General features: G+C 44.2%; 1 protein-coding gene across 3 annotated transcripts in view; it reads right to left on the bottom strand.

The window, feature by feature from the left end:
• Window positions 1–20,210, bottom strand: part of FBXW4 (F-box and WD repeat domain containing 4) — a 61,799-nt gene extending 41,589 nt beyond the window's left edge. For 2 of the 3 annotated variants that reach the window (XR_015289701.1, XM_086899160.1), the window contains exons 1-5: window positions 19,654–20,210; window positions 8,417–8,512; window positions 5,610–5,795; window positions 4,328–4,460; window positions 1,740–1,834 (exon numbers count right to left, since the gene is read on the bottom strand). Coding sequence is in view for 2 of the 3 variants with exons in the window: in XM_086899160.1 (XP_086755286.1) it covers window positions 1,740–1,834; window positions 4,328–4,460; window positions 5,610–5,795; window positions 8,417–8,512; window positions 19,654–19,904 (761 nt within the window). In the remaining variant the exon portion in view is untranslated. The remainder of the gene's footprint in view (window positions 1–1,739; window positions 1,835–4,327; window positions 4,461–5,609; window positions 5,796–8,416; window positions 8,513–19,653) is intronic. The other variant, XM_086899161.1, reaches the window with a different exon arrangement.
• Between the last annotated feature and the right edge of the window lie 1,476 nt (window positions 20,211–21,686).

Genomic DNA, 21,686 nt, shown 5'->3' on the forward strand with positions numbered 1-21,686 from the left:
TCATTAGACAGCAAGTAATAAAACCTATTAGTGAAAAATTCATCTCCCCTGCCCCTTGCCCTGGCCCACCCCCACCACATGCCCTCCTGCTCTGATCCTCTCTCTCTCCTAGGATGGCTGCGATTTGTTCTGAGAAGCGACAGGTTTATAGGTTAGCCGACACCTTCTCTCTGTGGAATTTTAATTAACTTCTCCCATCGTCAATATGTTAAGGAGCAGGGTTCCCATTATACGAGGTCAGCAGTGTGTTTCAGGCCCTGCTATATCAGCCGTCAAATTGAAGAATTAATGACGTGGCTAATTGGCTCTAATTCTCCACAGCCCCCTCCCTAAAATATGGAGGGGTAAGGGGGGGTTGCAGTAGGATGGGCTAGTGGGAGAGGCTGGTAAAGTCCTCAGTCTCATAAAAAAATGAGAGTGCACAATTTAAGCCCACTTGTTTATGGGGTAGCTGCTCCACCACCTCCAATTTATCACCCTGCAGGGAGGAAAGGGTGGGGTGGGGAGACTGAGGGTAAATATTGTGACAGAGAGTGTGCACAAGCATGCACACCAGGGAGAGGAACACTGTCCTGACAAGAGGCCACGGCAGTAGGTCATCACTTAGGAGTAGGAAGCAGAATGCCACCAGCCTCTAACCAGCCATGGTGACTGAGCCAGAGCCTGTCTGACAGAAAAGGGACCATTGCAGCACAGAAGACAGCAAAGGGTTTCTATCTCACATCTTGCAGCAGCACTAACACACGTGGCACTTCTTCAAAAACACTAATTGTCTCAAACACTCAAAGCAAAGGAACAAGGCAACAGCAAAATCATAGCAAGCCTGGAGTGTCGTTTTCCTGATAAAGCCATTAGCTCTGTACCACAAAGTTTCTGCTGCCTGCAAAACAAGCTTGGAAATCTAACAAAGACAGCAGTTGTGGACAGTATTTTGGTTTTGCACAAGCCTAAAATTCAGTAGTTGCAGACATCACATGAGCAGCAATAGCAGCTTTTCCTCCCCTCTTCCTTGAGGTATGCTGAGGATGAACCTCTCTTGCATGCAGACCAGTTTAACAGGGAACCAAAGAGACAGATCATTGCTGGTTGGTTTAAGATTTTAACAGTGAGAATTTCTCATATTTTCTCTTCCTCAAGAAAAGGAGCACTTCAAAGAACACCCTGGAAGACACTGATGTATGTACTGCCCTTGTCTCCCATGCTGAAGCTGTACTTGTAGCATTATGCCTGCACTAGAAGCACAGAGCTACAGGCAAGGCTGGAAAACCCTATCCCTGAACTCCACTTCATCTTTTCAACATGTTCAAAAAAACCTGAGTTCTAACCACTGCATGCAGCTCTCAAGCAGGGACCTTTTTGCTCAGCATCTCTTCTGCCAGAGAATGAGAATAGAAGTTGGTATCTTTTCACCACAGAAAATCTCAAGAGGATCCAGGTCACTGTTTCTAATTAGCAAGTCAGCAATCCTTCGTCAAGAAAGAACAAACAGGTCCCACCTGAGGCACTAAGATGAACCCAGGCCCACCTTCACAGCCTCTTTATGAGGGGATCACTCTGCTGATACAGGAAATAAAGACCACATGCTCTTCCCTGAGCTTTTGCTGCAGGCAGAAGCACCTGATCAGCCTCCACACAAATCAAGTCCCTGAACTGTCACATTGAGGCTGTGTGTGTGGACACACAGCCTATCCAACTCCTTTACTTCTCTGCAGAAAATTTGGAATAAAGAGATCTGTTACCTTAATAATGGGCTGATAGCAATGGACCACACTCGATCCTCTGTCTGTACTGTATGTAGACACTGACCAACTCTGCCTGCGGACAGGGACCAAACCTAAAGAGAGAGATGCATGTTATGCCACATCACCCAAAACTGCAGAACGCAGGATGCATGCTGCTAATGTGCTAGAAGAGCTGCCCGAACTGCCATGCTTACCTTCCCAGAGACACTCTCCCTGAATTCCAGTTACTTATTTTGGGGGAGCAGAGGCTTCAATTGCTGGCAGAAACAAGCACTTGTAGTCACACAAAGATTCAGTTTATGGCCTTCCACCTCACTGGTAACAGAGAGAGCACCCCCATCACCACTTGCTCTCTAAGGGCAGCACTCAACACAAACTGCTCATATTCTGTAGTTAAATAAATGACAACTAGGATTTGTTGAAATAAGTTCTCTTGAACAGTGTGGGAAGACTTAGTAGCATCCTTGAAAAATTTCTAATTAGTATTAACTATGAAGTTAATCATTCACCAGCCTATAAAATAATCTTTTATAAGACCCCCTCTTTAGACCAAGTTTTTCAAGTGTACCGCAGACTGTTTTCAAAGTGGCTGCCCTTGCTCACTGACAATGAGAGAACTGCTTTCCTCCCCCAACAGTGCAAACATGCACATCTCCTTCCACCAGTTCACCCCTTTGTTTCTGAGCCCTAATAAAGGCCCCAAAATTCTTACTGGGGGCCTCTGCTAGTGGCCCTCATTTTCTCCACCTTGCCATCATTCCTGGTCCACAGGACTCAAGCCTCCCAGTTGTCTGTAACCAACCCCCAGTGTTTTGCTTCAAGACTTCAAAGCGTGGAGTGCCCTATTTGTTTGTTTGTTGATAATGCCCAGGATTGCAGGCTATTCTTGTCAGCGGGGAATTTAGCACCTAGTGTCAGCAAAAGCAGCAGAAAAGCTTAACTCCTTTAAGGCATCCCTATCTCCTACAGGTTAAAAATATTGCTCAGAGCACACTATCTGCTGCCTATCACACAGGAATGTACATTAGCAGCTCTTCAGGGCTTAGTCCTAATCAACACTCAGCAGAGCCCTCAATAGCTTAGAGCCCCTTTAAAAGGTTGGTAGGGATTCCCTTCCACCCTCCAAGAGTCTCATTCACGCAAACAAGACAGCCTACAAAAGAGATGATAAAAAATAAGAGGTGAGCATCCCCAGAGTATATGCTGTGGGGAGCACTGGGTGGGCAAGATCTCACACTAGCTCTAAGAAAAACAGCTTGAAATTCCCCTCTGGGCTTCAGGAATTTGTTCTCAAGGTCGGGGATGTCTGTCCTCCAGCTGTCAGAGAAGTAGCAAGAAGGCACTCTCCCAGAAAAGAGGATCCACAGACCAGAGAGGAGCAGCATCGCTAAAGCAGGAGACAAAGCAGCATCAAGGTCTTGCTCCCAGGAAGCAAACAGCAACCCCAAAATTGCCTTTTGCATCTGAACATTGCTTGCTTTACTTGGAAGTGATTTTACTTGAGTACATCTGTACAAAGGGACCAACAAAAATAAAACAGGTCATGCTCTTTCGCACACTTCCTGTAAATCCTTGGAAGAGATATTTAAGTCTTTCCTTGCTTCAATGTCCCCTCCTGAAAAACAGAAATTAGCTGGTTTTCCTCTTACCCACTACACTCCATGAATGCTCTGTGATATAAATCAGGAACCAAGAGTGTCTATCAGCCTACCCAGAGCAAAAGCCAACATATAACATTCAACATACAGCAACCACTTAAAACAATGAAACAAGTGGTTGTGAAGATTCTACACATACTGCATCATGCTAGCAGGATAAGGGTGAAACATCTGTGTAGAGCTTCCTAAACTGATCAAACAGAGCTGATTACAGTTCAGAGGAACAACTCTTTGGGTCCAAACAGGAACAAAGCATTGTCAACCAGATCCAGAAGGACAAAAATCAACAAGGTCCTGCCCCAAAAATAAATAGTCAAAAATTACATGATAGGACCCAGTGATGCCAGCTGCAAGAGAAAAATGGGAGCAAACAGTACTCATAGTCTAACTTCATTCCTGGTTTGCAAACCAAAAACCATTGGAAAAAAAAAAAAAAGGAAAAAAAAAACCTCCACACAAATAAATAAACCACAAAATTAGTAAATAACCGTGTCTAAGAAAAGACATCATCCTAACCCTTACAGAGATTGAATATATAACAGAGAGCATGTTAAACCACATGGCAATGTTAAATCATAAAACAAGGATGGGTTTGAGATCCATACAGTCAATTTCACACTAACTGGCATTCATCTACACTAGAGCGTAGATAGATATACAGGAAAAGAAGCAAAATATCAGCTGCTGCCTTCTGCACTTCCAAGTATAAGCAAGCAGCTGATGCTGTAAATTACTGCCAAATCTCTTTCTAACAAGCTTGGCAGAGCAAGCATCTTTTCAGAGACATGAGCCAAGATAGTCAGCATTCCTCCTGCAAGGAGTACAGGGCTCACAACAGTTCTGCTGACACTTAAATATTAATGGCACAAGACCTCTGAAGTCACCTCTACAGCAGCACCTGCAGCTGCTGAAACATTCCCTGCTCACCTTCGCTGTTCGGTCCCGGGAGCCGCTGACAATGAGGCCACCTTGGAAATCCACACAGTTCACCTCCTGCTCATGTGCAGAGAACTTGACGCTGTAGGAGCCATGGATCTTGTGAAGGACAATACTTCCATCTCTGAAAAACAAATCCACAGGCAGGGAATCTGTATCCCTTGGACATGCACCTTCCACTAATGCTTTGGAGTGCTACAAAAAGACCAGGACTGGTCTCTGGCAGGGGCTGAAATTCATGCAGCATTATTAACCCTCCACTCTTCACACATGAACTGTTCTCTTGCAATTCCACATCTGGCCAGTTAAAGCCTGATCTGATGCACATGAAAATTTTCCTGGCTGTCTTTTCACCCTTCACTTTGTGCTAAGCTGCAGAAACTGTAGCAAAGCAGCCATTCCTCCTCCTACTGCTTTGAGCTTGCCAGAATCCTGTCTGTATGCTGAATGGCTGGAGTAAGGGAATGAGTGAGAGGACATTCTCACCCATGTCCAAGCCTTAGCTTTTCATTAATTTCAGAGTAGCCATGCAGGGTGCTGTGCTTTGAATCAACTACACAGACATTTAGACCTTTTTCAACCAAGACAGTTACTAGAATTTTAAATGCAAGCCTTCATTTTCACCTGAATTTTGGTCTAGAGTTCACAAGGATACTCCGGGCACACAGCCATGGTTGTCTCTCCCAGTTCTGTGCTTAACTGTTGTGTATATCTTTAAAGTTTTATCTATTCATGAAAGTCCTGTCACTGTAACTGTAAAAGGCCAGACAATGCAAAATTAATTGGAGAAGTGTGTGTGTGTGTACTCGAAGGCTTGGCAGTTTTTCCCCTCTCCACAATTGTATCAGTGGTTCTAATAAACACACACTTGTCTCTAGAAAACTTTCTGCACCACTGCAGTCCCAGCTAACCAGCAGTACTGGTTATTATAACAGTCTAGCTACCCTGGCTCTAACCAGGGAAAGAAATGAAACTTGCAGGTTTGCCTGATTAGTCAATCCCAATTCAACAATCCTGTAGACATTAACACAAGTTTACAAGAGCAAAGAACACTTTTAATGTCAATAGTATGAGACTCGGCTCCTTCACTGCTGCAGGAGACACTTTTGCAGGCCAGAAGCAAAATTATAAGAGAGGAAAGGGCAGCAGCTGACCACAGCCAAGCATGAGGATACTGTAGCAAAACTGGCCCCTCTACTCTGGGCTGGAGTTAAACAGAATCTTTCCAACTTCAGTGGCAAAACCCTCGGGCTCCTTCATTCACTCAACTTACCCCCCTCCACTGACAATGTGTGAGTTGACAAGAACAAAGCGACACACATCCTCCTGGTGGCCAGAGAAGATGGCTTGAGGGTGACACTGCAAACCTGTCCCTTCTGCACAGAGGTGATAGGCCTGGATGTTCTCTGCTTGGGACAGGTAGAGATATTCGCCATCCAGCTCCATCCAGGGCATCAAACTGCAAACAGACAGCAGGTTGGGGGCATGCAGGAGTGGGGAGAAGAAAATGAAACAAAATCAACTCATACAGAAAAAGAAAAACAAATCCATACGCAAACGTATCAACAAAAACAAATGCCTGCTCAACAAATGTGAAGTTGGAGCAGCAAGGTCACATGCAAAAGCAGGGCTTAATATAGCAGCACAGCTACAAGTGAGGCTTCTCCAGCAACATAAAAAGCAGATTACATTGCTGGCATTTTTCTAACTAAGAGCTGAGGAAAAGGAAGCATGGAATCTCCAAAAGAGAAGATGGCCAAAAGTCTAGTAAGCATAGATAGGAAATACTTAAGGGCCCCTGAACCTGCACATGAGCTCTGTACTTTTTAAGAAACTAGACTGTGGTGTTGGGGAGCTATGCCATGCATTTCTCTGTTCCACACACCTCTACGCAAGGGAGCATGTCACCAAAATACCACAGATCTTCCTACAGACAAAAAGTCACTTGCCTCCTGCACTCTGAGGCTACCCAAGAACTTTATGCTCATCATACAGAGGAGGTATTTTTCCACACTCACACCTCTTCCCCTGTTGAGCTGTAGAGCAAGCTCTTGATTTCTCTTGCCCATCTTTTAGAAGAGCCCATACAGCCTTTCTGCCCAATGCTTTATGTGGGACAGTGGCAGGTTTGTATGGACAGGTTCCAGGCCAAGAGCAGTGGAGCCAAAAAAAACAATCCCAAAGTATTTTGAAGATTGATGTTATATATGGAAAATATGCTTTACTTTCTGGGAGACCAAGAAGAGGAGAATACACTCAAGTGATATCTGAATCAAGTCTGCCATCTCAAGAAGTTTATTAACTCTTGAAACAAAACCAGAATACAGAATAAAATAGGGTACAGTACACACTTAGGCAGTGAGATCTTTGCTCAAGATTTTGCTTTTGCATAGCCAACAGAGAATCGGCAAATAAGATTTCTGGATATAGCAAGGCCAGATACAAGAACACATGGGACTCATGTCCTATGGGGCATGGATATGTGAAATTGTCTCTGCTCTGCAGTCATTGCCGAGTGCACCAATGTCCCTGGAAACACAGAGCAAATCCAGAGCCTTTCTACAGAGCAGCCTTTCAGTTTTCAAACTATTCAGGAACAAACGGCTTTGAAAGCAATGGGGCTTCTCATAAAAACCTGTCTCCCTCTTTTTTTCAGATCATTTAATCTCAGAGGTCATGATTTTCTGTGTCATCAGAGTCATTACACACAGTTGTACCTTGTAACATCACAATGAACAACTAGAAATAAGCAAGAGGACAAGACTGCTCATTAGACAGAAGGTTCCTGCTTGCCTGTATTCATCTCCAGTAACAGGCTTTTAATCACATGGACAAAGCAGTTGAGTTTACAATATTCATCTGGGACTTGATCATATACATGGAAAAAGTAAGAGGCATCTTTAGAGCAGAAGCTTTGGGTTTAGGCAGGCTTTGATTTCCCCTTCCTTCCTCCACTCCTACACAGTCCTCTAAAAGCAAGTGAATATCCAGCTTACCTAGAATACAGCCAGGTTCTGTGGCTCTCCTTTTGCAGAAGTTTAGCTTTTTACCTTTTTCTACAGCTTTTTCATAAGGAGAAGTAACAAATCTGAAGCAGGATAAATGAAAATTAGGGGATGCCATTTGGATGGTGGCCTCATTAAATCAGTCCTTGCCTTTTCACTTGGGAAGCTAGTTTAGTAATGATCTCTAATATCCACAGAGCCTGTCTTCACAGATGGTTGCAAGCACTTCAAAGGCAGGTATACAACCTGCACCAAAATCCACTCTGCTCATTACAGCTGTTCCCAGGACTTTAGACAAGAAGTGGCACATTATCCAGCACTTCAATCTACACAGCACAAAAAGGCATGAAAGCTCAGTAGAAGGTCCCTGTTCTTCAGCAGCTAACAAACCGTAGTCTTTCCTTCATCTGATGATGTGAAGACTGAAAATTTACATGTAATGCTCAGACAAGAGACCTATCTTATACTTTGCTTTGAAAGCCAAGTACACAAGTACACCTTTCCAAACAAGAATTTAACAACAAGCTCCTATCATTAATGTCAAATATACTTTTTTTTTTTTTTTAAGTGAAGGAGAGAAGCATGAGAATGAAGGAGCAAAAAGCAGATGAATGGCAATTAGCATTTTAGATTTGTACATCCAAATCAGGGTCCAGGATAAACCGCAGGAAACACACAAAGCATTTTGAGGGGACACCTAAGTACACATCTGGGATCAAGGTGAGCTCTTTGTGAGAGAGCTTATGGTATACAAGCAGTAGACAGGGAGGCAACAGTTTGAAATTCATACTAAAGGTTGATAACTGTGACTAAAACTGTACAGATCTGAATAAAGACAAATTCAAATTATTAAGAAAGAAACTCCTGACACTCAGCATGAATCCCTAGGGCAAGGCAGCAACTCCAGTTACCCCACACCCGGCTAACCAGCAACAGCCAAAATAAGCCAGCAACAATCACTCGTAAGACCCCATGGAGCACAAGGAGCAGGAAACATCTCATTTCAGGGCACAGGCACAAACCCAAGGCCCCACAGCAGTTGTCATGTAACAAAGAAGAGAAAGAAGCCACTTGCTTGCATTTCCATTTCAGTACTGTCTCCCTTCGGCAGCGTCCGTGCCTCCAGTTCTGAGATACTTTCACCCTTTCCTTCACTGGAATGCCAGCAGCTCTGCAGACAGAGGAGAGATGAGATTAGCAACCAGGACTGATGCCTTCTGGACAACAAATGCACTCAAGATGGCCACAGGTACACTCTCACCCTGGTTCAACAATGAGGAACTGACACACACTGATGGTTCCAGAAACACACTACAGTGAGCACATTCGTGAGAGCTGACAAGAGAGGAACACTGACAAGAGTGGGAGATTACCAGCAAAGAAAGCCACCCCTGATGATCATAAACCTTTAATATGATCAAGACTTGACCAAGTATACTGAACGCAGCACAGGTTCAGACAAAATGTAATCCAAACAAGATGATACAGAAAGAAACCACCAGAAGAACCAGAGATATAGGACATCACCCTTTTAACAGAGACTGACAAGAGCAATTTAAGACAAGGACAACACCACACAAGAACAGATGGAGCAAACACTAGTCAGGAGAACACTGAAATGAGAAGTCAGAGAGTGTCTATCCAGAAGGACTAGTAAAGAAACTACTCCAGAGTCTCACCAGTCTGATAATCACATACAGATACAATAATCAGAGATCAAGATGTGTTAAATTAAAGATAAAATACATTCATGTGTATAAACTACCCAATGCACACACACCCCCCCAAAAAATCATCCTTTACAGCATCTCACCAAAGGATAGAGAATTCCAGCATATTGCTGGAAAATTCTCTCTTTACAGTCACACAAAGCTACTGAAAGAGAAACTATAGCTCATATAGCTGTTGCTGGATTACAAATCAAAGTTATTGGAATGAGCTGGGACAAACCAAGATCAACACTCTTTAAGATGTGACAAAAAGTAGGTACCACAGAGACTTGGGACCAAGGTCTCCTTAGAGTCTATATGAATATACCCAGTTCAAGCAGCTGTGCAACACCTGTTTTATTTTCATGATCCAGAACTGATTAAAGACAGGGGAAAAGGCAGCTTTAGCTCCCATCTTTCTCATATAATAAATTTAATTATTCAATTTCCTTGCTGGAGCTGCTTAGGTAGAAAAGATCAGAAAATTACAAACAAGAAGAAACTCTAGAAGTTATCCTTTGTAACTAGGGGTTATGAACCACTTACTAGACTACAAGAGTTTATCCCATTTTCATGCATTCATACATTTCTCAACAGCCAACAAACCCAGATGCACAGGGAGAAGGGAAGATCCTTGAGAGATGGGAACTGGTGCCTCATCAGAATCAGTTTCCTCCTCCCATCCCTAAAGTCTCTCCAATCCACTTCTCAAAAGTAGCATTTTTGGGTACTCTGTCATTTTTAAAACAAAGATTAGCTCCCTGTAAATAAACATCTCCTGTGGTTGTTAATGGGTGTAGGAATCTCTAACCTGGCCCTGGGGTCTGGCCAGATTCTTATTTTCCCAGCCTTCCTTCCATAGCCTCAGGGCTCCTTTTTTTCTGCTCACCCTTCCCTCCTCTTTTCTATGCTTTCCGGCACTTAGTCACCATTATAATTTGACTGCATTCCTGGGCATGCGACCCATTTTAAACAAAAACAGAAACCACACACAGAAAAGCTTTTCATCCTCTAGAAAGCTCTGCAACTTTACGTTTATGATCAGTAGAGCCACACCAATTAAAATTGAATTTAGAAAACTACAGGCTCTTTATTTTTCATAGCCATTTAAAAACAAACAAACAAAACCAAAATAGAGTTAGGCTAGGCTGGAAGAAGAGGAATTCCTTTTTTAAAGGGAGCACTTGCAAGAGCTCATGAGGCCAGATAGTGTCGGAGATGAGGAATGCACAGTACTGAAAAGTTAGGTCGGGTCCACTCTCATCATTGCTTATTACTCTCCCAGACAGAGTTCAGGCTCTCTGCCTATATCCAGTTCCATTCATTACTCCAAAACACTTCTTCTCCCTACACTCAACCCTCAGTTCAAGTTCTCCCCACATAAAGATTTTAAGTCACCAGCTTGCACAGTGATGGAAAACACACTCAAGCTACGTCCCCCTCCCAACACATGCTGGCCCCACCAGACATTCTGAGCTCAATGCATAAACCCTACTAAGACTAGATGTAATTTCCAAGGCTCTGGAAAAGGTGACTCCAAGGTCAAAAAAGCAGCCTCCATCTTACCCTGCAGATCCCTTTTCTAGCAGGCCTTGACCTTCCTGCTGCTGAAAATGGAAGTTCCAAAGAGTCACACGTTAGCTCAGCCCAGAGTCCCAGTTCACTATTGCAGTTACTCCTGTAACAGACACTTCGTTCTTTCCCACATATCAACAGTTCCTGTCTGGAGGGGATGAGGGTTGGGTAGGGAGACTATATGGGGGAGGTCTGATGGGATTTGGGAGGGGGGTGGTGATGGTGTTGTTTTGTCTTTTTTTTTTTTGTTTTACTCTTAATAGATATATTATTCATCCAGCCTTCCTCCTCCATATAGCAACTCTGGATCCAGCTAATTTAAACATGTCTTAAAAGTATCCTCCTTTTATATTGCAGACATTTTATTTATTCAAAATAGATGCAAGAAAAGGGACAGAACATATGGAGAGAGATACATCCCTCCCCTTTGCCACCTATGGGGCAGTAAATATTGAAGTGCAGTGTTGGTCAGAGACATTTGATGCCTTATGCCAAAAGTTAAATCAAGCCCAGTTATGGAATCAAGTGCTGAGACACAATTTGAATGTTTGATTTGCTTCCTCAACAGCATCCCCCCAGAGCAATTCATAGAATACATCAAAAAATGGGATGAGTATCACTGCAATACACGAGAACAATTCTCAAATCTTAGAAACTTAACAATTTGATAAAAAACTCCTTTTCTCCCCTACAATAGCCTATTCTGTTTCAGTCATGATCAACACACTTACTACATTTGCAAACTGTTAAGAATTTTTCCATGATGACCTGAGGCAACCAACAGACATCACACTGAGTGGTAGCTAGGTACCTCTTACTTCAGCAACTGTGTTGAACATCCAAAGATTCAGGAGATTAAACCACCTCATGAAGCCAACTGCTATATAAAATGCTATGGAGGGAACACTATCCACTAGCCAACGAATACCTTGATCTTTCTTAGTATACAATCCAGAAAAATACTAAGCCACATGCTTAAAATTCAGCACATGCTTAAGTATTCTGTGAAATCAAGATCTTAGCATTTGTGCTCCTAGAGAAGCCACCCAACAGTGAACTTCAAGACTGCTGAAGGCTGACTCATTGGGGAAAGACTGCTATTTTTAGCAGGACCTACACAGGCCTGCATCAGAAAGCAACAGAGGTACAGTCCAGCATCCTAGAAGGATGACAGAAAACACAGGATGAAGGATCCAGTGAACACTGATTATGAAAACACAATGAAATTCAAGCAAAATGTTCTTAAAGCCCTTTAGAGTACATCGTCTTATACCTCTGCTAGGGCAATTATCAATATTTGATAAAGTTACATTACTGAGGACATACAAGGCTGTCTTTGTTATTATCTAACTACCACCAAAAAGTACTCTATCAGGATTCCAAATCATAGTGCAATACATGATCTGAGTCAATGCATGTTTTCAATTGCATGCACTCCTGATGGAGGCTCCCTTTACAAAGACTTTGTTATACTAAGAAATAGAAGGTGAACATTTCTTACAGCCTGAGAGAGAGCTCCAAGAGAAAACTCATCCCAAGCAACCCATTACAAAGGATTTTTCATTTCCCCCTTCCTACCTCTCTCCACCCTACAAAAAAAAGCTAAAACTATTTTGCTCAAATTATGAATTTCCTCTCTTTCTTGGCAGAATTACCAAAAGAAATGTAATATTCCTTCTGGAGCCCACTTTCCAGCTGCTGAAGTAAAAGACTGGAACTGTCCCCACACAGCACCACTGACCCAGGTGACCTCAGGTACCAAGGCAGGTGCTAGCTAGCCTGGGCCCCAAAAGAAAGCAACAAAAGAATGACTCAGCCAGGGCACATCACTTCCTAAAGCTTCACCTCCAACAGATCTTGCCTTCAATGATCCTCTCCCTATCCAAAGTCCTTTGCCTCCAGAAATGGTATTTCTGCAACAGCAAGAGCTTCTGTGCTGTACTGCATCCCAGGGAGATTTCTGCTGCCTGTCTACAGTTTCAGCATGTGCCAAAACACTGGTGCCTGCAACAACATAGACCGTGTTACAGAAGATAACACCAACATGTCATACTGTGTATTTTCCCAGCTGCATGGGGCACCCTAACCCACCAAAGTCCTTCATGTTTTGCTACATTTTAAGTACTGAAGAGCGCATCTGGAAATGCAAGTCTGCAGAGACCTGCTGAGACTGAATGTCTTCTGTGGACAAAATCTGCTGTCTGCATAAAAGCTGTCACCAGCCTGCCTGAGGCCTGACTGGAAGGGTCATACAGAGAACAAACAGGTCACAGTGGCTAAGCCCCACCATCAACCTTGGCCCTGTGGCAAGGCTAGCTAACACAAGGACCAACTGTGCTTATTTGTGTAGTCAGGACACACCTGTTGAGTGGCAGGGTCTCAGTGCAGCTACAAGTCATGGGCCACCAACAGCCAGCCGAGAAGGAAAAGCTATTTATGTCAGGAGCCCCTGTTGCTGTCCTCAACAAGTCAGCTAGCTTCCAAAATGTCTCCTCCAGGACAAAAATTCCAACTGAATTCCTTTAGCACATGACCCTTATTTAGCTTACTGCCATGTTCAGCCTGTCCTCTGCACTCCCCTCTCCCTACAGGACCTGGGTTCAAATAACTCCGAGGTGGACGAGAGCTCTGCTGACTGCTCCTCACTGCTCCCTGCTTCCTCTGCTGCGTCTGTGCCATCTCGGATGTTACCAGGCTGTCAACTGCTCCACCAAACAGATCTTTGGAACAAGTCACCTCATGAAGAAGGCAGAGGCTGTTATAATACCCAGAGGTGCAAACAAGTTTCTGTGCACACAGCAAGGACACGCACTTTCACAAAGGCTTCCCAAAATACCATCACCACCAAGACTGAGCCAGGCCACTCTGCCATCTGATGCCCTCTCCCTTACAAGAAACTGCAATGGGATATTGGCTAGAAACTCCAGGCAAGGTTTAGACTCTCTTAGGGAGTTGTGTAGGGTTTTTGGAGACAAAAACTGGGCTTCCTCAAAAAATACACTGCCCTGGAAAGATTATGAGAAAATCTGAAGCTGTAGAAGAGGTGTCACATGTATTCTGATTTGAAAGAGTAGATTGTCATAGTACTTGGATAGAATGAAATAACCCATAGCTAGTCCAACAGGGGTAACAGCAACAAACAACGCACACATATTTTAAGCCCTGAACTACATAAAATTCTTCTTCCTCTTTGAACTTGTGAAGATCTTAAGGGAAGGTTAGGCAGGCCTCAAAGAACTCTTACAAACAACTTCACATTCCCAGAAAAAGCAGCAGTTTCAATGTTGTGGAGCTGTCCTGGCAGAACTGTCCTGCTCAGCACTAACAGTTTAAGACAGAGTAAGAATTAATGTAACAGCAGTTTATAAAAACCACTGACTTTTCCAGCACAAAGCAAGAGCTGCATTCCCTCTTCCAAGCTTTTTCTGCTACAGCAATATCCTCCCCAGATATTCCCTTCTGCATCATCTGTACCAGTTCATTGCCTCCTTCATTTCTGTCTTAAAGTAATGAAACTTTGCTTTTAAAACAAGTTTTAAAAGATGAAGGAAACTGAAGCAGCTTTACAAGCATTCACACTCCCTCCCCCTCCAGTGGTAAAGGCTGAGGTCTCCTATGATTGCTGCAGTTTGCATTTGGATTTGACTTCCACAGATTGGCCATTTCCTGCTTCTGTAGATGTATACATTTTTCCAAGATCTGGAGAAAACACAGCTTTTATTAACTTAGCAAAATGCTTACACAAGCTCTTAAATACTCATAGATGATAAATCTGTCCATTAATGAATCTGCTTCTCTGAAATGGAGAATATACCACAATCCTAGTGGGCAAGGCAGAACAGGAGACAGGGAAAGAGAAAACATGCAGTGGAACATTTCTATATTTTGACATCTATTAATACATTACAAAGAGCAAATTGTCAAGCTATTTAGGTTCCAACTTTTAAGCTGCCCTCTAAAATTCCTTTGTAACAAAGAGGAAATAAGTTTAGCCCAGCTGCAACTTTATTCCTTTCTTCCATGCCTTAAATAAAGAATCACCTTGCAATGAGCTCTTTGCCTCTCCGATTTCTCCAGACCAAGGTGGTCCAGCAAGCAGGCCCTGGATAAAGGCTTAAAGCACCCTCTGCTATTCCTGGCTCTGACACTGACCTGCTGCACAGAGGGCAGCTTGGTTGACATCTCCCTGCCTCTCCTTCCCCTCCAGCCCTTGTTTACCCTGGCTATTTAGGCAGCAAGCTCATCAGGGCAGAGACTGCTCTTGCTGGGCCTGTACAACAGCTGGCAAAACAGACACAGACTACAGGACACAACTGTAATATCACTATATCACCAAAACCCCCCAAAGGCTTTGTGTTACTACTCAGCTACAGTTCAGCTGCAGAAAGTGTTGTTAAGACTTAACTTTCCTGTGATATGCTGCCACACATTTTTGAAACAAAAAATTCTCCTTTCACCTTACATCATGAAGATGTGGGTCAACTTTTCTTTTACTTCAGCTGCTCCTATGACTGAGTAAAGCAAAAATCTTAACATAGGGACTCTCTTTTTGCCATCCTCAAGACAAGGTCTTGTAGCAGGTCTATACATAAAATTAACTTGTCTATACAGAAAAAGTGACAACCTAATTTGGAGAGATTCACAGTTCAGATGCCAAGAAGCACATCCACCTAAAGCCACCCTGTACTTCCATAATAGTGACACAATATTCCATTGAGCATTTAGTTACTCCTGATTCAGCAAAGAAACAGTACATTTTTAACACTGAGATTGTGCTTTAAGAACTCTTCCAGGTCAGCCCCTACCATCCCTACCAGACAGTGACTCGGTGGATTTGAACCTAGAGATTCCCTTCTGCCAAAAGAATTAAGTGTACAGATACATCCCTCAAAAAAAACTTCTTTCTTCTCCTGCAAGTGCACAGTTGAATCCATGCCTTACTTAACTTGGCTTACATCTGTGGCTCCCATTTGGCTGAATCTAACAGAACTGAGAGATCGTCAATGTTGTGAATATGCCTTTTAGCATAACAGCTAGTGTGTGGGCTTAAGTCCACATCTTCCTTTGACATCATTAGCAACTTAATTTAATATTGTTTAAGCACAAGCATGTGTCCACAGATAACCAATTAAAAAAAACCCCAAAACCTTTAGAAGTATTTTTTTAAAAAAGAAAAAAACAAAACTTTTAAAAAGTACTGGCAATTTTTAAAATTTGTTCATTTTTAAAAATACATAGCCAGGACAATAATTTTTAATTTTTTTTTTTTTTTTCCCACATAAACTGCTATTTTTCTTCTCCCTGCTGTTAACAGCTAGGGGTATGCAACCAGTTTCTTATCAATGGTACCTCTTTCCTATTTTGGCAAAAAGAAGTTTTATAAGCAAGCTGACTGTGAAAACAGTTTTTTCACATACAAGATAAAGCTTGTTCCTTCTGATCCTTGTTGTTACAGTTATTTGAAGATATATGCAACAGAAACAACATTTAAAAGAAATAGTGTCATTTTCAAGTTAATCACCTTTTTAAAAATGGAAAAGTGGGGGCAGGGGTTAAGTTTCACAGCTATCTCCTTTAGGCTCAAATTTATTGCTATTTACAAAGCATTAACAGATGGCTTATCAAAAGCCACTTAACAGCAGAAATGAACAAACTATTCTGAGATGGATTTTTGTTTGAAACTGTAAATACTCCCTAGACTGGTTTTTAACTTATGCCAGCCTCCCAGGGACCATCAGTTTAAGATCTAATGTGAGAACCATGCATGTTATTTCATTAAGCATATTAACCATAAACGGTTCCAGCCTTTGCTTCCTCAATTGCACACAGTATTGCACAAAAACCTCTTAAAAGTAAAAACTAGTATTCACCTCATGCAACATTAGCCACAACATGCAACAGAAGCTTCAGCTCCTGAATGAGTCAAAGCCAAGCTTGACAAACTCAAGAGTTACTCCATATTGCTAAGAAAGCACAGTTATCAAGAAGGTCCAGCTATCCATCATCTTCATCACCATTCTACTTACACAGTAATATTTTAGCATAAATACCTACACAGCTCAATTTAACTTTCAGTGAGCAATCTTCCAGGTTCCTACTTAGAATTGCTATTAAGAAGGATGGTGTGCCTAGAAGCTTGCCTAAACTCCCTCTCCACCTTGTCCTGATTACTCAAATAAAATACAGTACCTCTCTGCAAATCTTACTCCCTCAATTGCAAGAGCAATTGGAGATTGCTGGAAGATTGCTCTTGATCTTGGAGACATGCACAAGGAGCAAGTGCTACAGAAGAGACATGGCTAGTTAAAACCCTTGAGCTGCCAAAGAGACTATTAAACTCTTCTTCAGCTAAGTACAAATCTTACAGCTGTACAACTCAACACATGCAGCCATACTGGTTTTTCTGCAGATGTTCAGATATCCAGACCTCCTGGTTCTGCAATATGCCCTTGCCTTTTATCTGCTGCCAAACTGTCTACCCTACTGTAGTAAAACTCCTGCAACTGCTCCCAGATGCTGGGTCTCCACCCAGGGAAAACAAGTGTTTGTTTCTCAGGTATTCTCCACAGGATTTGGTACGCTATTTCAAGGAACTACAGACTGTCTGAGCCTTCTATGATGTTAAAAGTAATTACAGGAATCATCCTCCAGATATATCTCCAGGTTTCTTCATATCCACTAGTAATGTAACTTGGTGTGTTACCCATGACTGAACTCCCCAGGACCAAGGAAGTGCTGACCAATGCTAAAAGCACCTTTCAGTACTGGAGTCATTTGAGGAAAACTTGAAAATAGGACACAGCACAAAAGTACATCCTAGAATTACTGAAAAAAAAAACCCTGTTCATAGCAAATCTAACAGCACTGAAATCCCTGTGAGTTCATGATACTCAAGCAGCATTCATTTCTCTGAAACCCTCTGACCTAGCAAATCTCTTCTGTAGCTGTTTATAGACCTGCATTCCTCCGCAGGGGGAAGTGGTGGTCCTTACACACACTGCACCTGCTCTGCTGTACACCTGATCCCTCCTGCAACTGAAGGAGCAGAGTATCACCTTATTCTTAATGAAAAATACAGAACTTCATTTCCTCAGGAGACATAATCATATATCACAGTAGACAAGAGTCCAACGCACAGCTATTCCACAGTGCTTATTCCTGCTGAGTTCCAAGGGAACTCTTGGTGTGTAACTTCCAACCTGTGAACACCAAGTGGGTTGAAGTGTTGGCCTGAAAACCCAACACAAGGATTTTCAGCACCACCAAATTTCTGCTCCTTCCAGCAGAAGCCATAATTGTTTCTCTAAAGTCTATGCATTAATGAGACAGCAACATCAGACAGCAAAATGGGGTCAAAACCTGCCATCCCTCCTTTTGAGTCATGTCACTGCAGTGTTTATGGAAACAATACTGAGTCACTGAATGACAAACAAGACCCATGCTGGCAGTAAAAGAGAAGCCATAGGAAGGGATTCGTAGATTCTAAGAATACAAACTTCTCTTAGGATCCTTAAATGATGAAGGAAAGCCCCCTTTGTGAGGTTGCCTCCAAGTGGCATTTGGTATACAGCCAAATTTGAGAGAGGAAAGGCAAACTCTGGATCCTCACCAACCACTGCCAAGGCCCAAGCCCCAAAGGCACTTCATCTAGAAAGATGCTGGTGTCATACACATTGCAAAGCCTAGAGGGCCTGATCCTATTCCTAACCTATATTGTGCTGTTGAACTGGGGGGAAAACAAAGAGGAAAAGAACCTAAAACAATTCATACTCACAAAACTTTAAAACCTAGAAGCCATGAAAAGTCCAGGAGTCGCTTTCTCTATGCCAGCCATCACAATTTATACCAGCAAGCTCCTCAGGGAACCTAAGACACATGTGTTCCTGGAGGCCTACAAAGCTGTTTCACCTAAGAATGCACTAAGCCCACTCTCCAGCCTTTTCCTAGGATGCCGTCCCAGGCCTTGCTCCCTTGCAGCTTCTTCTTTGAGGTGTTTTCAAGACCATGGCAAGGATCAGTGCTCAGAAGTGGGGAGGGCATGTGGGCATACAGGATCTATGCACACAGCAGCTCTGTCTCTGTGTTCCAACCTCCCCTAGCCTGAAGCCCCCAGGCTTCAGTGTTTGGAGGGGTCTGGGGACCAAGATGATCACAAAATCACAGAATTATTAGGGGTGGAGAAGACCTCTGGATATTATCTAGTCCAACCTTCCTGACTAGGCAGGGTGACCTAGAGCAAGGTACACAGACATGAGTCCAGGTGGGTTTTAAGTGTCTCCAGAGGGAGACCCCATGCCCTCCCTCAGCATCCTGTTCCAGTGCTTTGCCACTCTCAGCATAAAGTTCCTCCTCATGCTGAGGTGAAACTTCGTTTGTTTTAGTTTATGGACATTGCTATTCATCCTGTTGCTGGCACCTGCCTTTGAGATACTTAAATGCATTGATGAGATCCTTCTCAGTCATCTCTAAACGGAACAGACCTGGCTCCCACAGTCTCTCTCTACGGGGAAGATGTTCCAGGCCCCTTATCAGTCTTCATGGCCTCCACTGGACCCTCACTCATAGGTCCTTGTCTTTCTTGTACTGAGGAGGCCAGAACTGGACAGAGATCTCCAGACGTGGAGAGGGCCTCACGCTCCAGCAATCCCGCTGGGCCTGACAGGGAGACGTCCCTCCAGACCCACCCCACCCCCGCCCGCTCCCCCGCGGGGACAACAGGCGCCTCCCCCAACCCCTCTGGGCAGCGCCGGGGCTGGGCAGCGCCGGGGCTGGGCCCTGCCACCCTGGGGTGCGCCATCGGCCGCTCCCTCCCAGGGAGGCTCTTCCTGTGTCCTCGCCGCCCCTCCTGGCGCAGGGAAAGGGCGGCGCAACCGCGCTTCGGGAATGGCCCCGCGTCCCCCGCCCCTCGCGGCCCAGCGGCGGCCACGCCAGGAGCGCAGCGCGGCCCTGGCAACCGGCTGGGCCGCGGCATCCCCGGCCTTTCCCGGCCGCCGTCCCCCCGCCCTTCCGCCTGGAAGGCCGCGCTTACAGGTCGGTGCCGAGCTGGGTGAAGCCGGAGTTGAGGCAGCCGCGGGCTATGCGCCTCCAGAGGACATCGCGGCTGCTGAGGAAGCGCAGGCGGCGGCAGACCTGGGCCAGGCGGCCCAAGGCCTGCGCGTCCAGGTAGGAGCAGATGAGGAGCAGCAGCTCCTCAGGTAAGGCCCAGACCGGGGAGGGGGGGGAGGCGGCCCGGGATCCCCCCTCTGCCTGGGGGGATCGAGGGCTGCCTTTCCTCCCCATGGAGCAGCAGCTCCCGCCCCTCCTCCCCGGGAGCCGGAGCTGCTGCTGCCCGGGGGAGGCCAAGCCATGGACGGGGCAGCCGCTCCCCAGTCACATGGGGTAGGAGCCGCTGCCTGTCACTGCCCCCTCCGGGGGAGGAGGCGGCTGCCGGGACCGGAGGGGGCACGGGCCGCCGAGCCCACCCTCGTTAGCAGATTTAATTCATTAACGGGAGCCGCTGGGACTCCCCCTGTGCCACTTGCCCTCCCCCGCACCCCCTCGCCACGCCACGGCCGGCTCACGGGTCTGTATCTTCCGATCTGGGATTAGCAACGTAGCCTGATCCGAGTATTCATTAATACCGTGAGCAATTAATAGTGGAGATGGTGATCCCAGGTAACCAGAACATCTGCCTCACCATCTGAAGCAACACCAGCTAGATACTGCACCCCTGCAAAGGAAGGTGAACAGCAAGGTGGTTAATGCTCATTAATTATCCTTGACCAGGGTCAGGAGTGCCTATCACCCACGAAGTGACAGCAGGGGTCATCTGGTGCTGCACAGCAGTTTTCAACACTCCCAAATTCCTGTGACACATAAAAGAAAGGGTCTTCCCCACGTAAGAGCAGGCCTTGCTACAATGGATTTAGGGCTGGCTTTTCACCAGCCCCCTTCCTTGCAGTCAATTCTCTCATCGACAGCTCCACAGAGTGGGGTCTGAAAAATGCTCACAGTTCACATGTGTGTGTACACATACACAAGCACACCACCTCGTAAGAAGTTCATAATAACTGAGTCATTGTTGCCATCCACAGGAGCCTGGAGTACTGACAACGGGGAAGGATTCTGGTCCAAAATGGCAAAGTAGCTCTCCACAGACAGTGGAGCAGGAAAATATGAGTCTAGTGTTGTGCTATTCTTTCTTACAGTACTTTCCACTCTACAGAAGCCTGAAATGCTGGGGAAATTTCTCCCTCAGAGTAAAAAAAAAATAGATAAATTGTAAGAAGTTCATCATCTGCCTAGAATGCTTTGAACAGGTATCACTTAGCCACCACAATCTGAATCTCATTTTGCAGGGTGGAGTAGGATAATAAATTTCAGCATATAATGAGGTCACCATAGCATACAGGCCATTTGACAGTACTTGCATCCTATTCAGAAGGTCATCTTTTCTGTCTAATCTCAAGCTCCCAAATATTCCTATAAATCACCAGGTTTGGAAGCCTTGTATTTAGAGGTTCAAAACTACTGGATAAGGAGCTCTCTTGTCCATTTACACTGAGTTTTAATATAACCTGGAAGTCAGGGAAGTTTCAGAAGGCAGCAGATTTTTTGTCAGCATTTTTAAGGACTGATGTCTGTAGTAATTAAAAATTTCTCAACCTGAGTTTGAGCTCAGGTGAAGTAACGGCACATCTAGTACAGGACTTAAGTAGCCAGCTGAAAGGGAGGTGATACAACAAATTTTGCTTAAGATTATGGAAACTTTATGTGAACGTGGTTTTATGTCAATTTCATATCTTTCTGATGATATGAAACTCAGTTCTTTATGTAATAGGTGATGATATTGTCTGAAACATTAAAATAATTAAAAGCTGAGTAACTTCTCTGTCTAAAATTGTTATTGTAAAGACATTATCAAGTTGGTCTTTCTTTAGTAGCATCCCACAGAGACTGCTTAAGTAGCCTATACTATTTAATATTTTTACTAACAATTGGAAAAAAAATCTGAAATTCTTCTTAGCAAAGCTTTGTAGGAGGTACAAAGCATGGGGCAAGGGGCAAAGGATGCTTATGGCT

The sequence above is a fragment of the Cyanistes caeruleus genome, chromosome 8, assembly GCF_971803275.1.
Source record: "Cyanistes caeruleus chromosome 8, bCyaCae1.hap1.1, whole genome shotgun sequence".
Lineage (NCBI taxonomy): Eukaryota > Metazoa > Chordata > Aves > Passeriformes > Paridae > Cyanistes > Cyanistes caeruleus.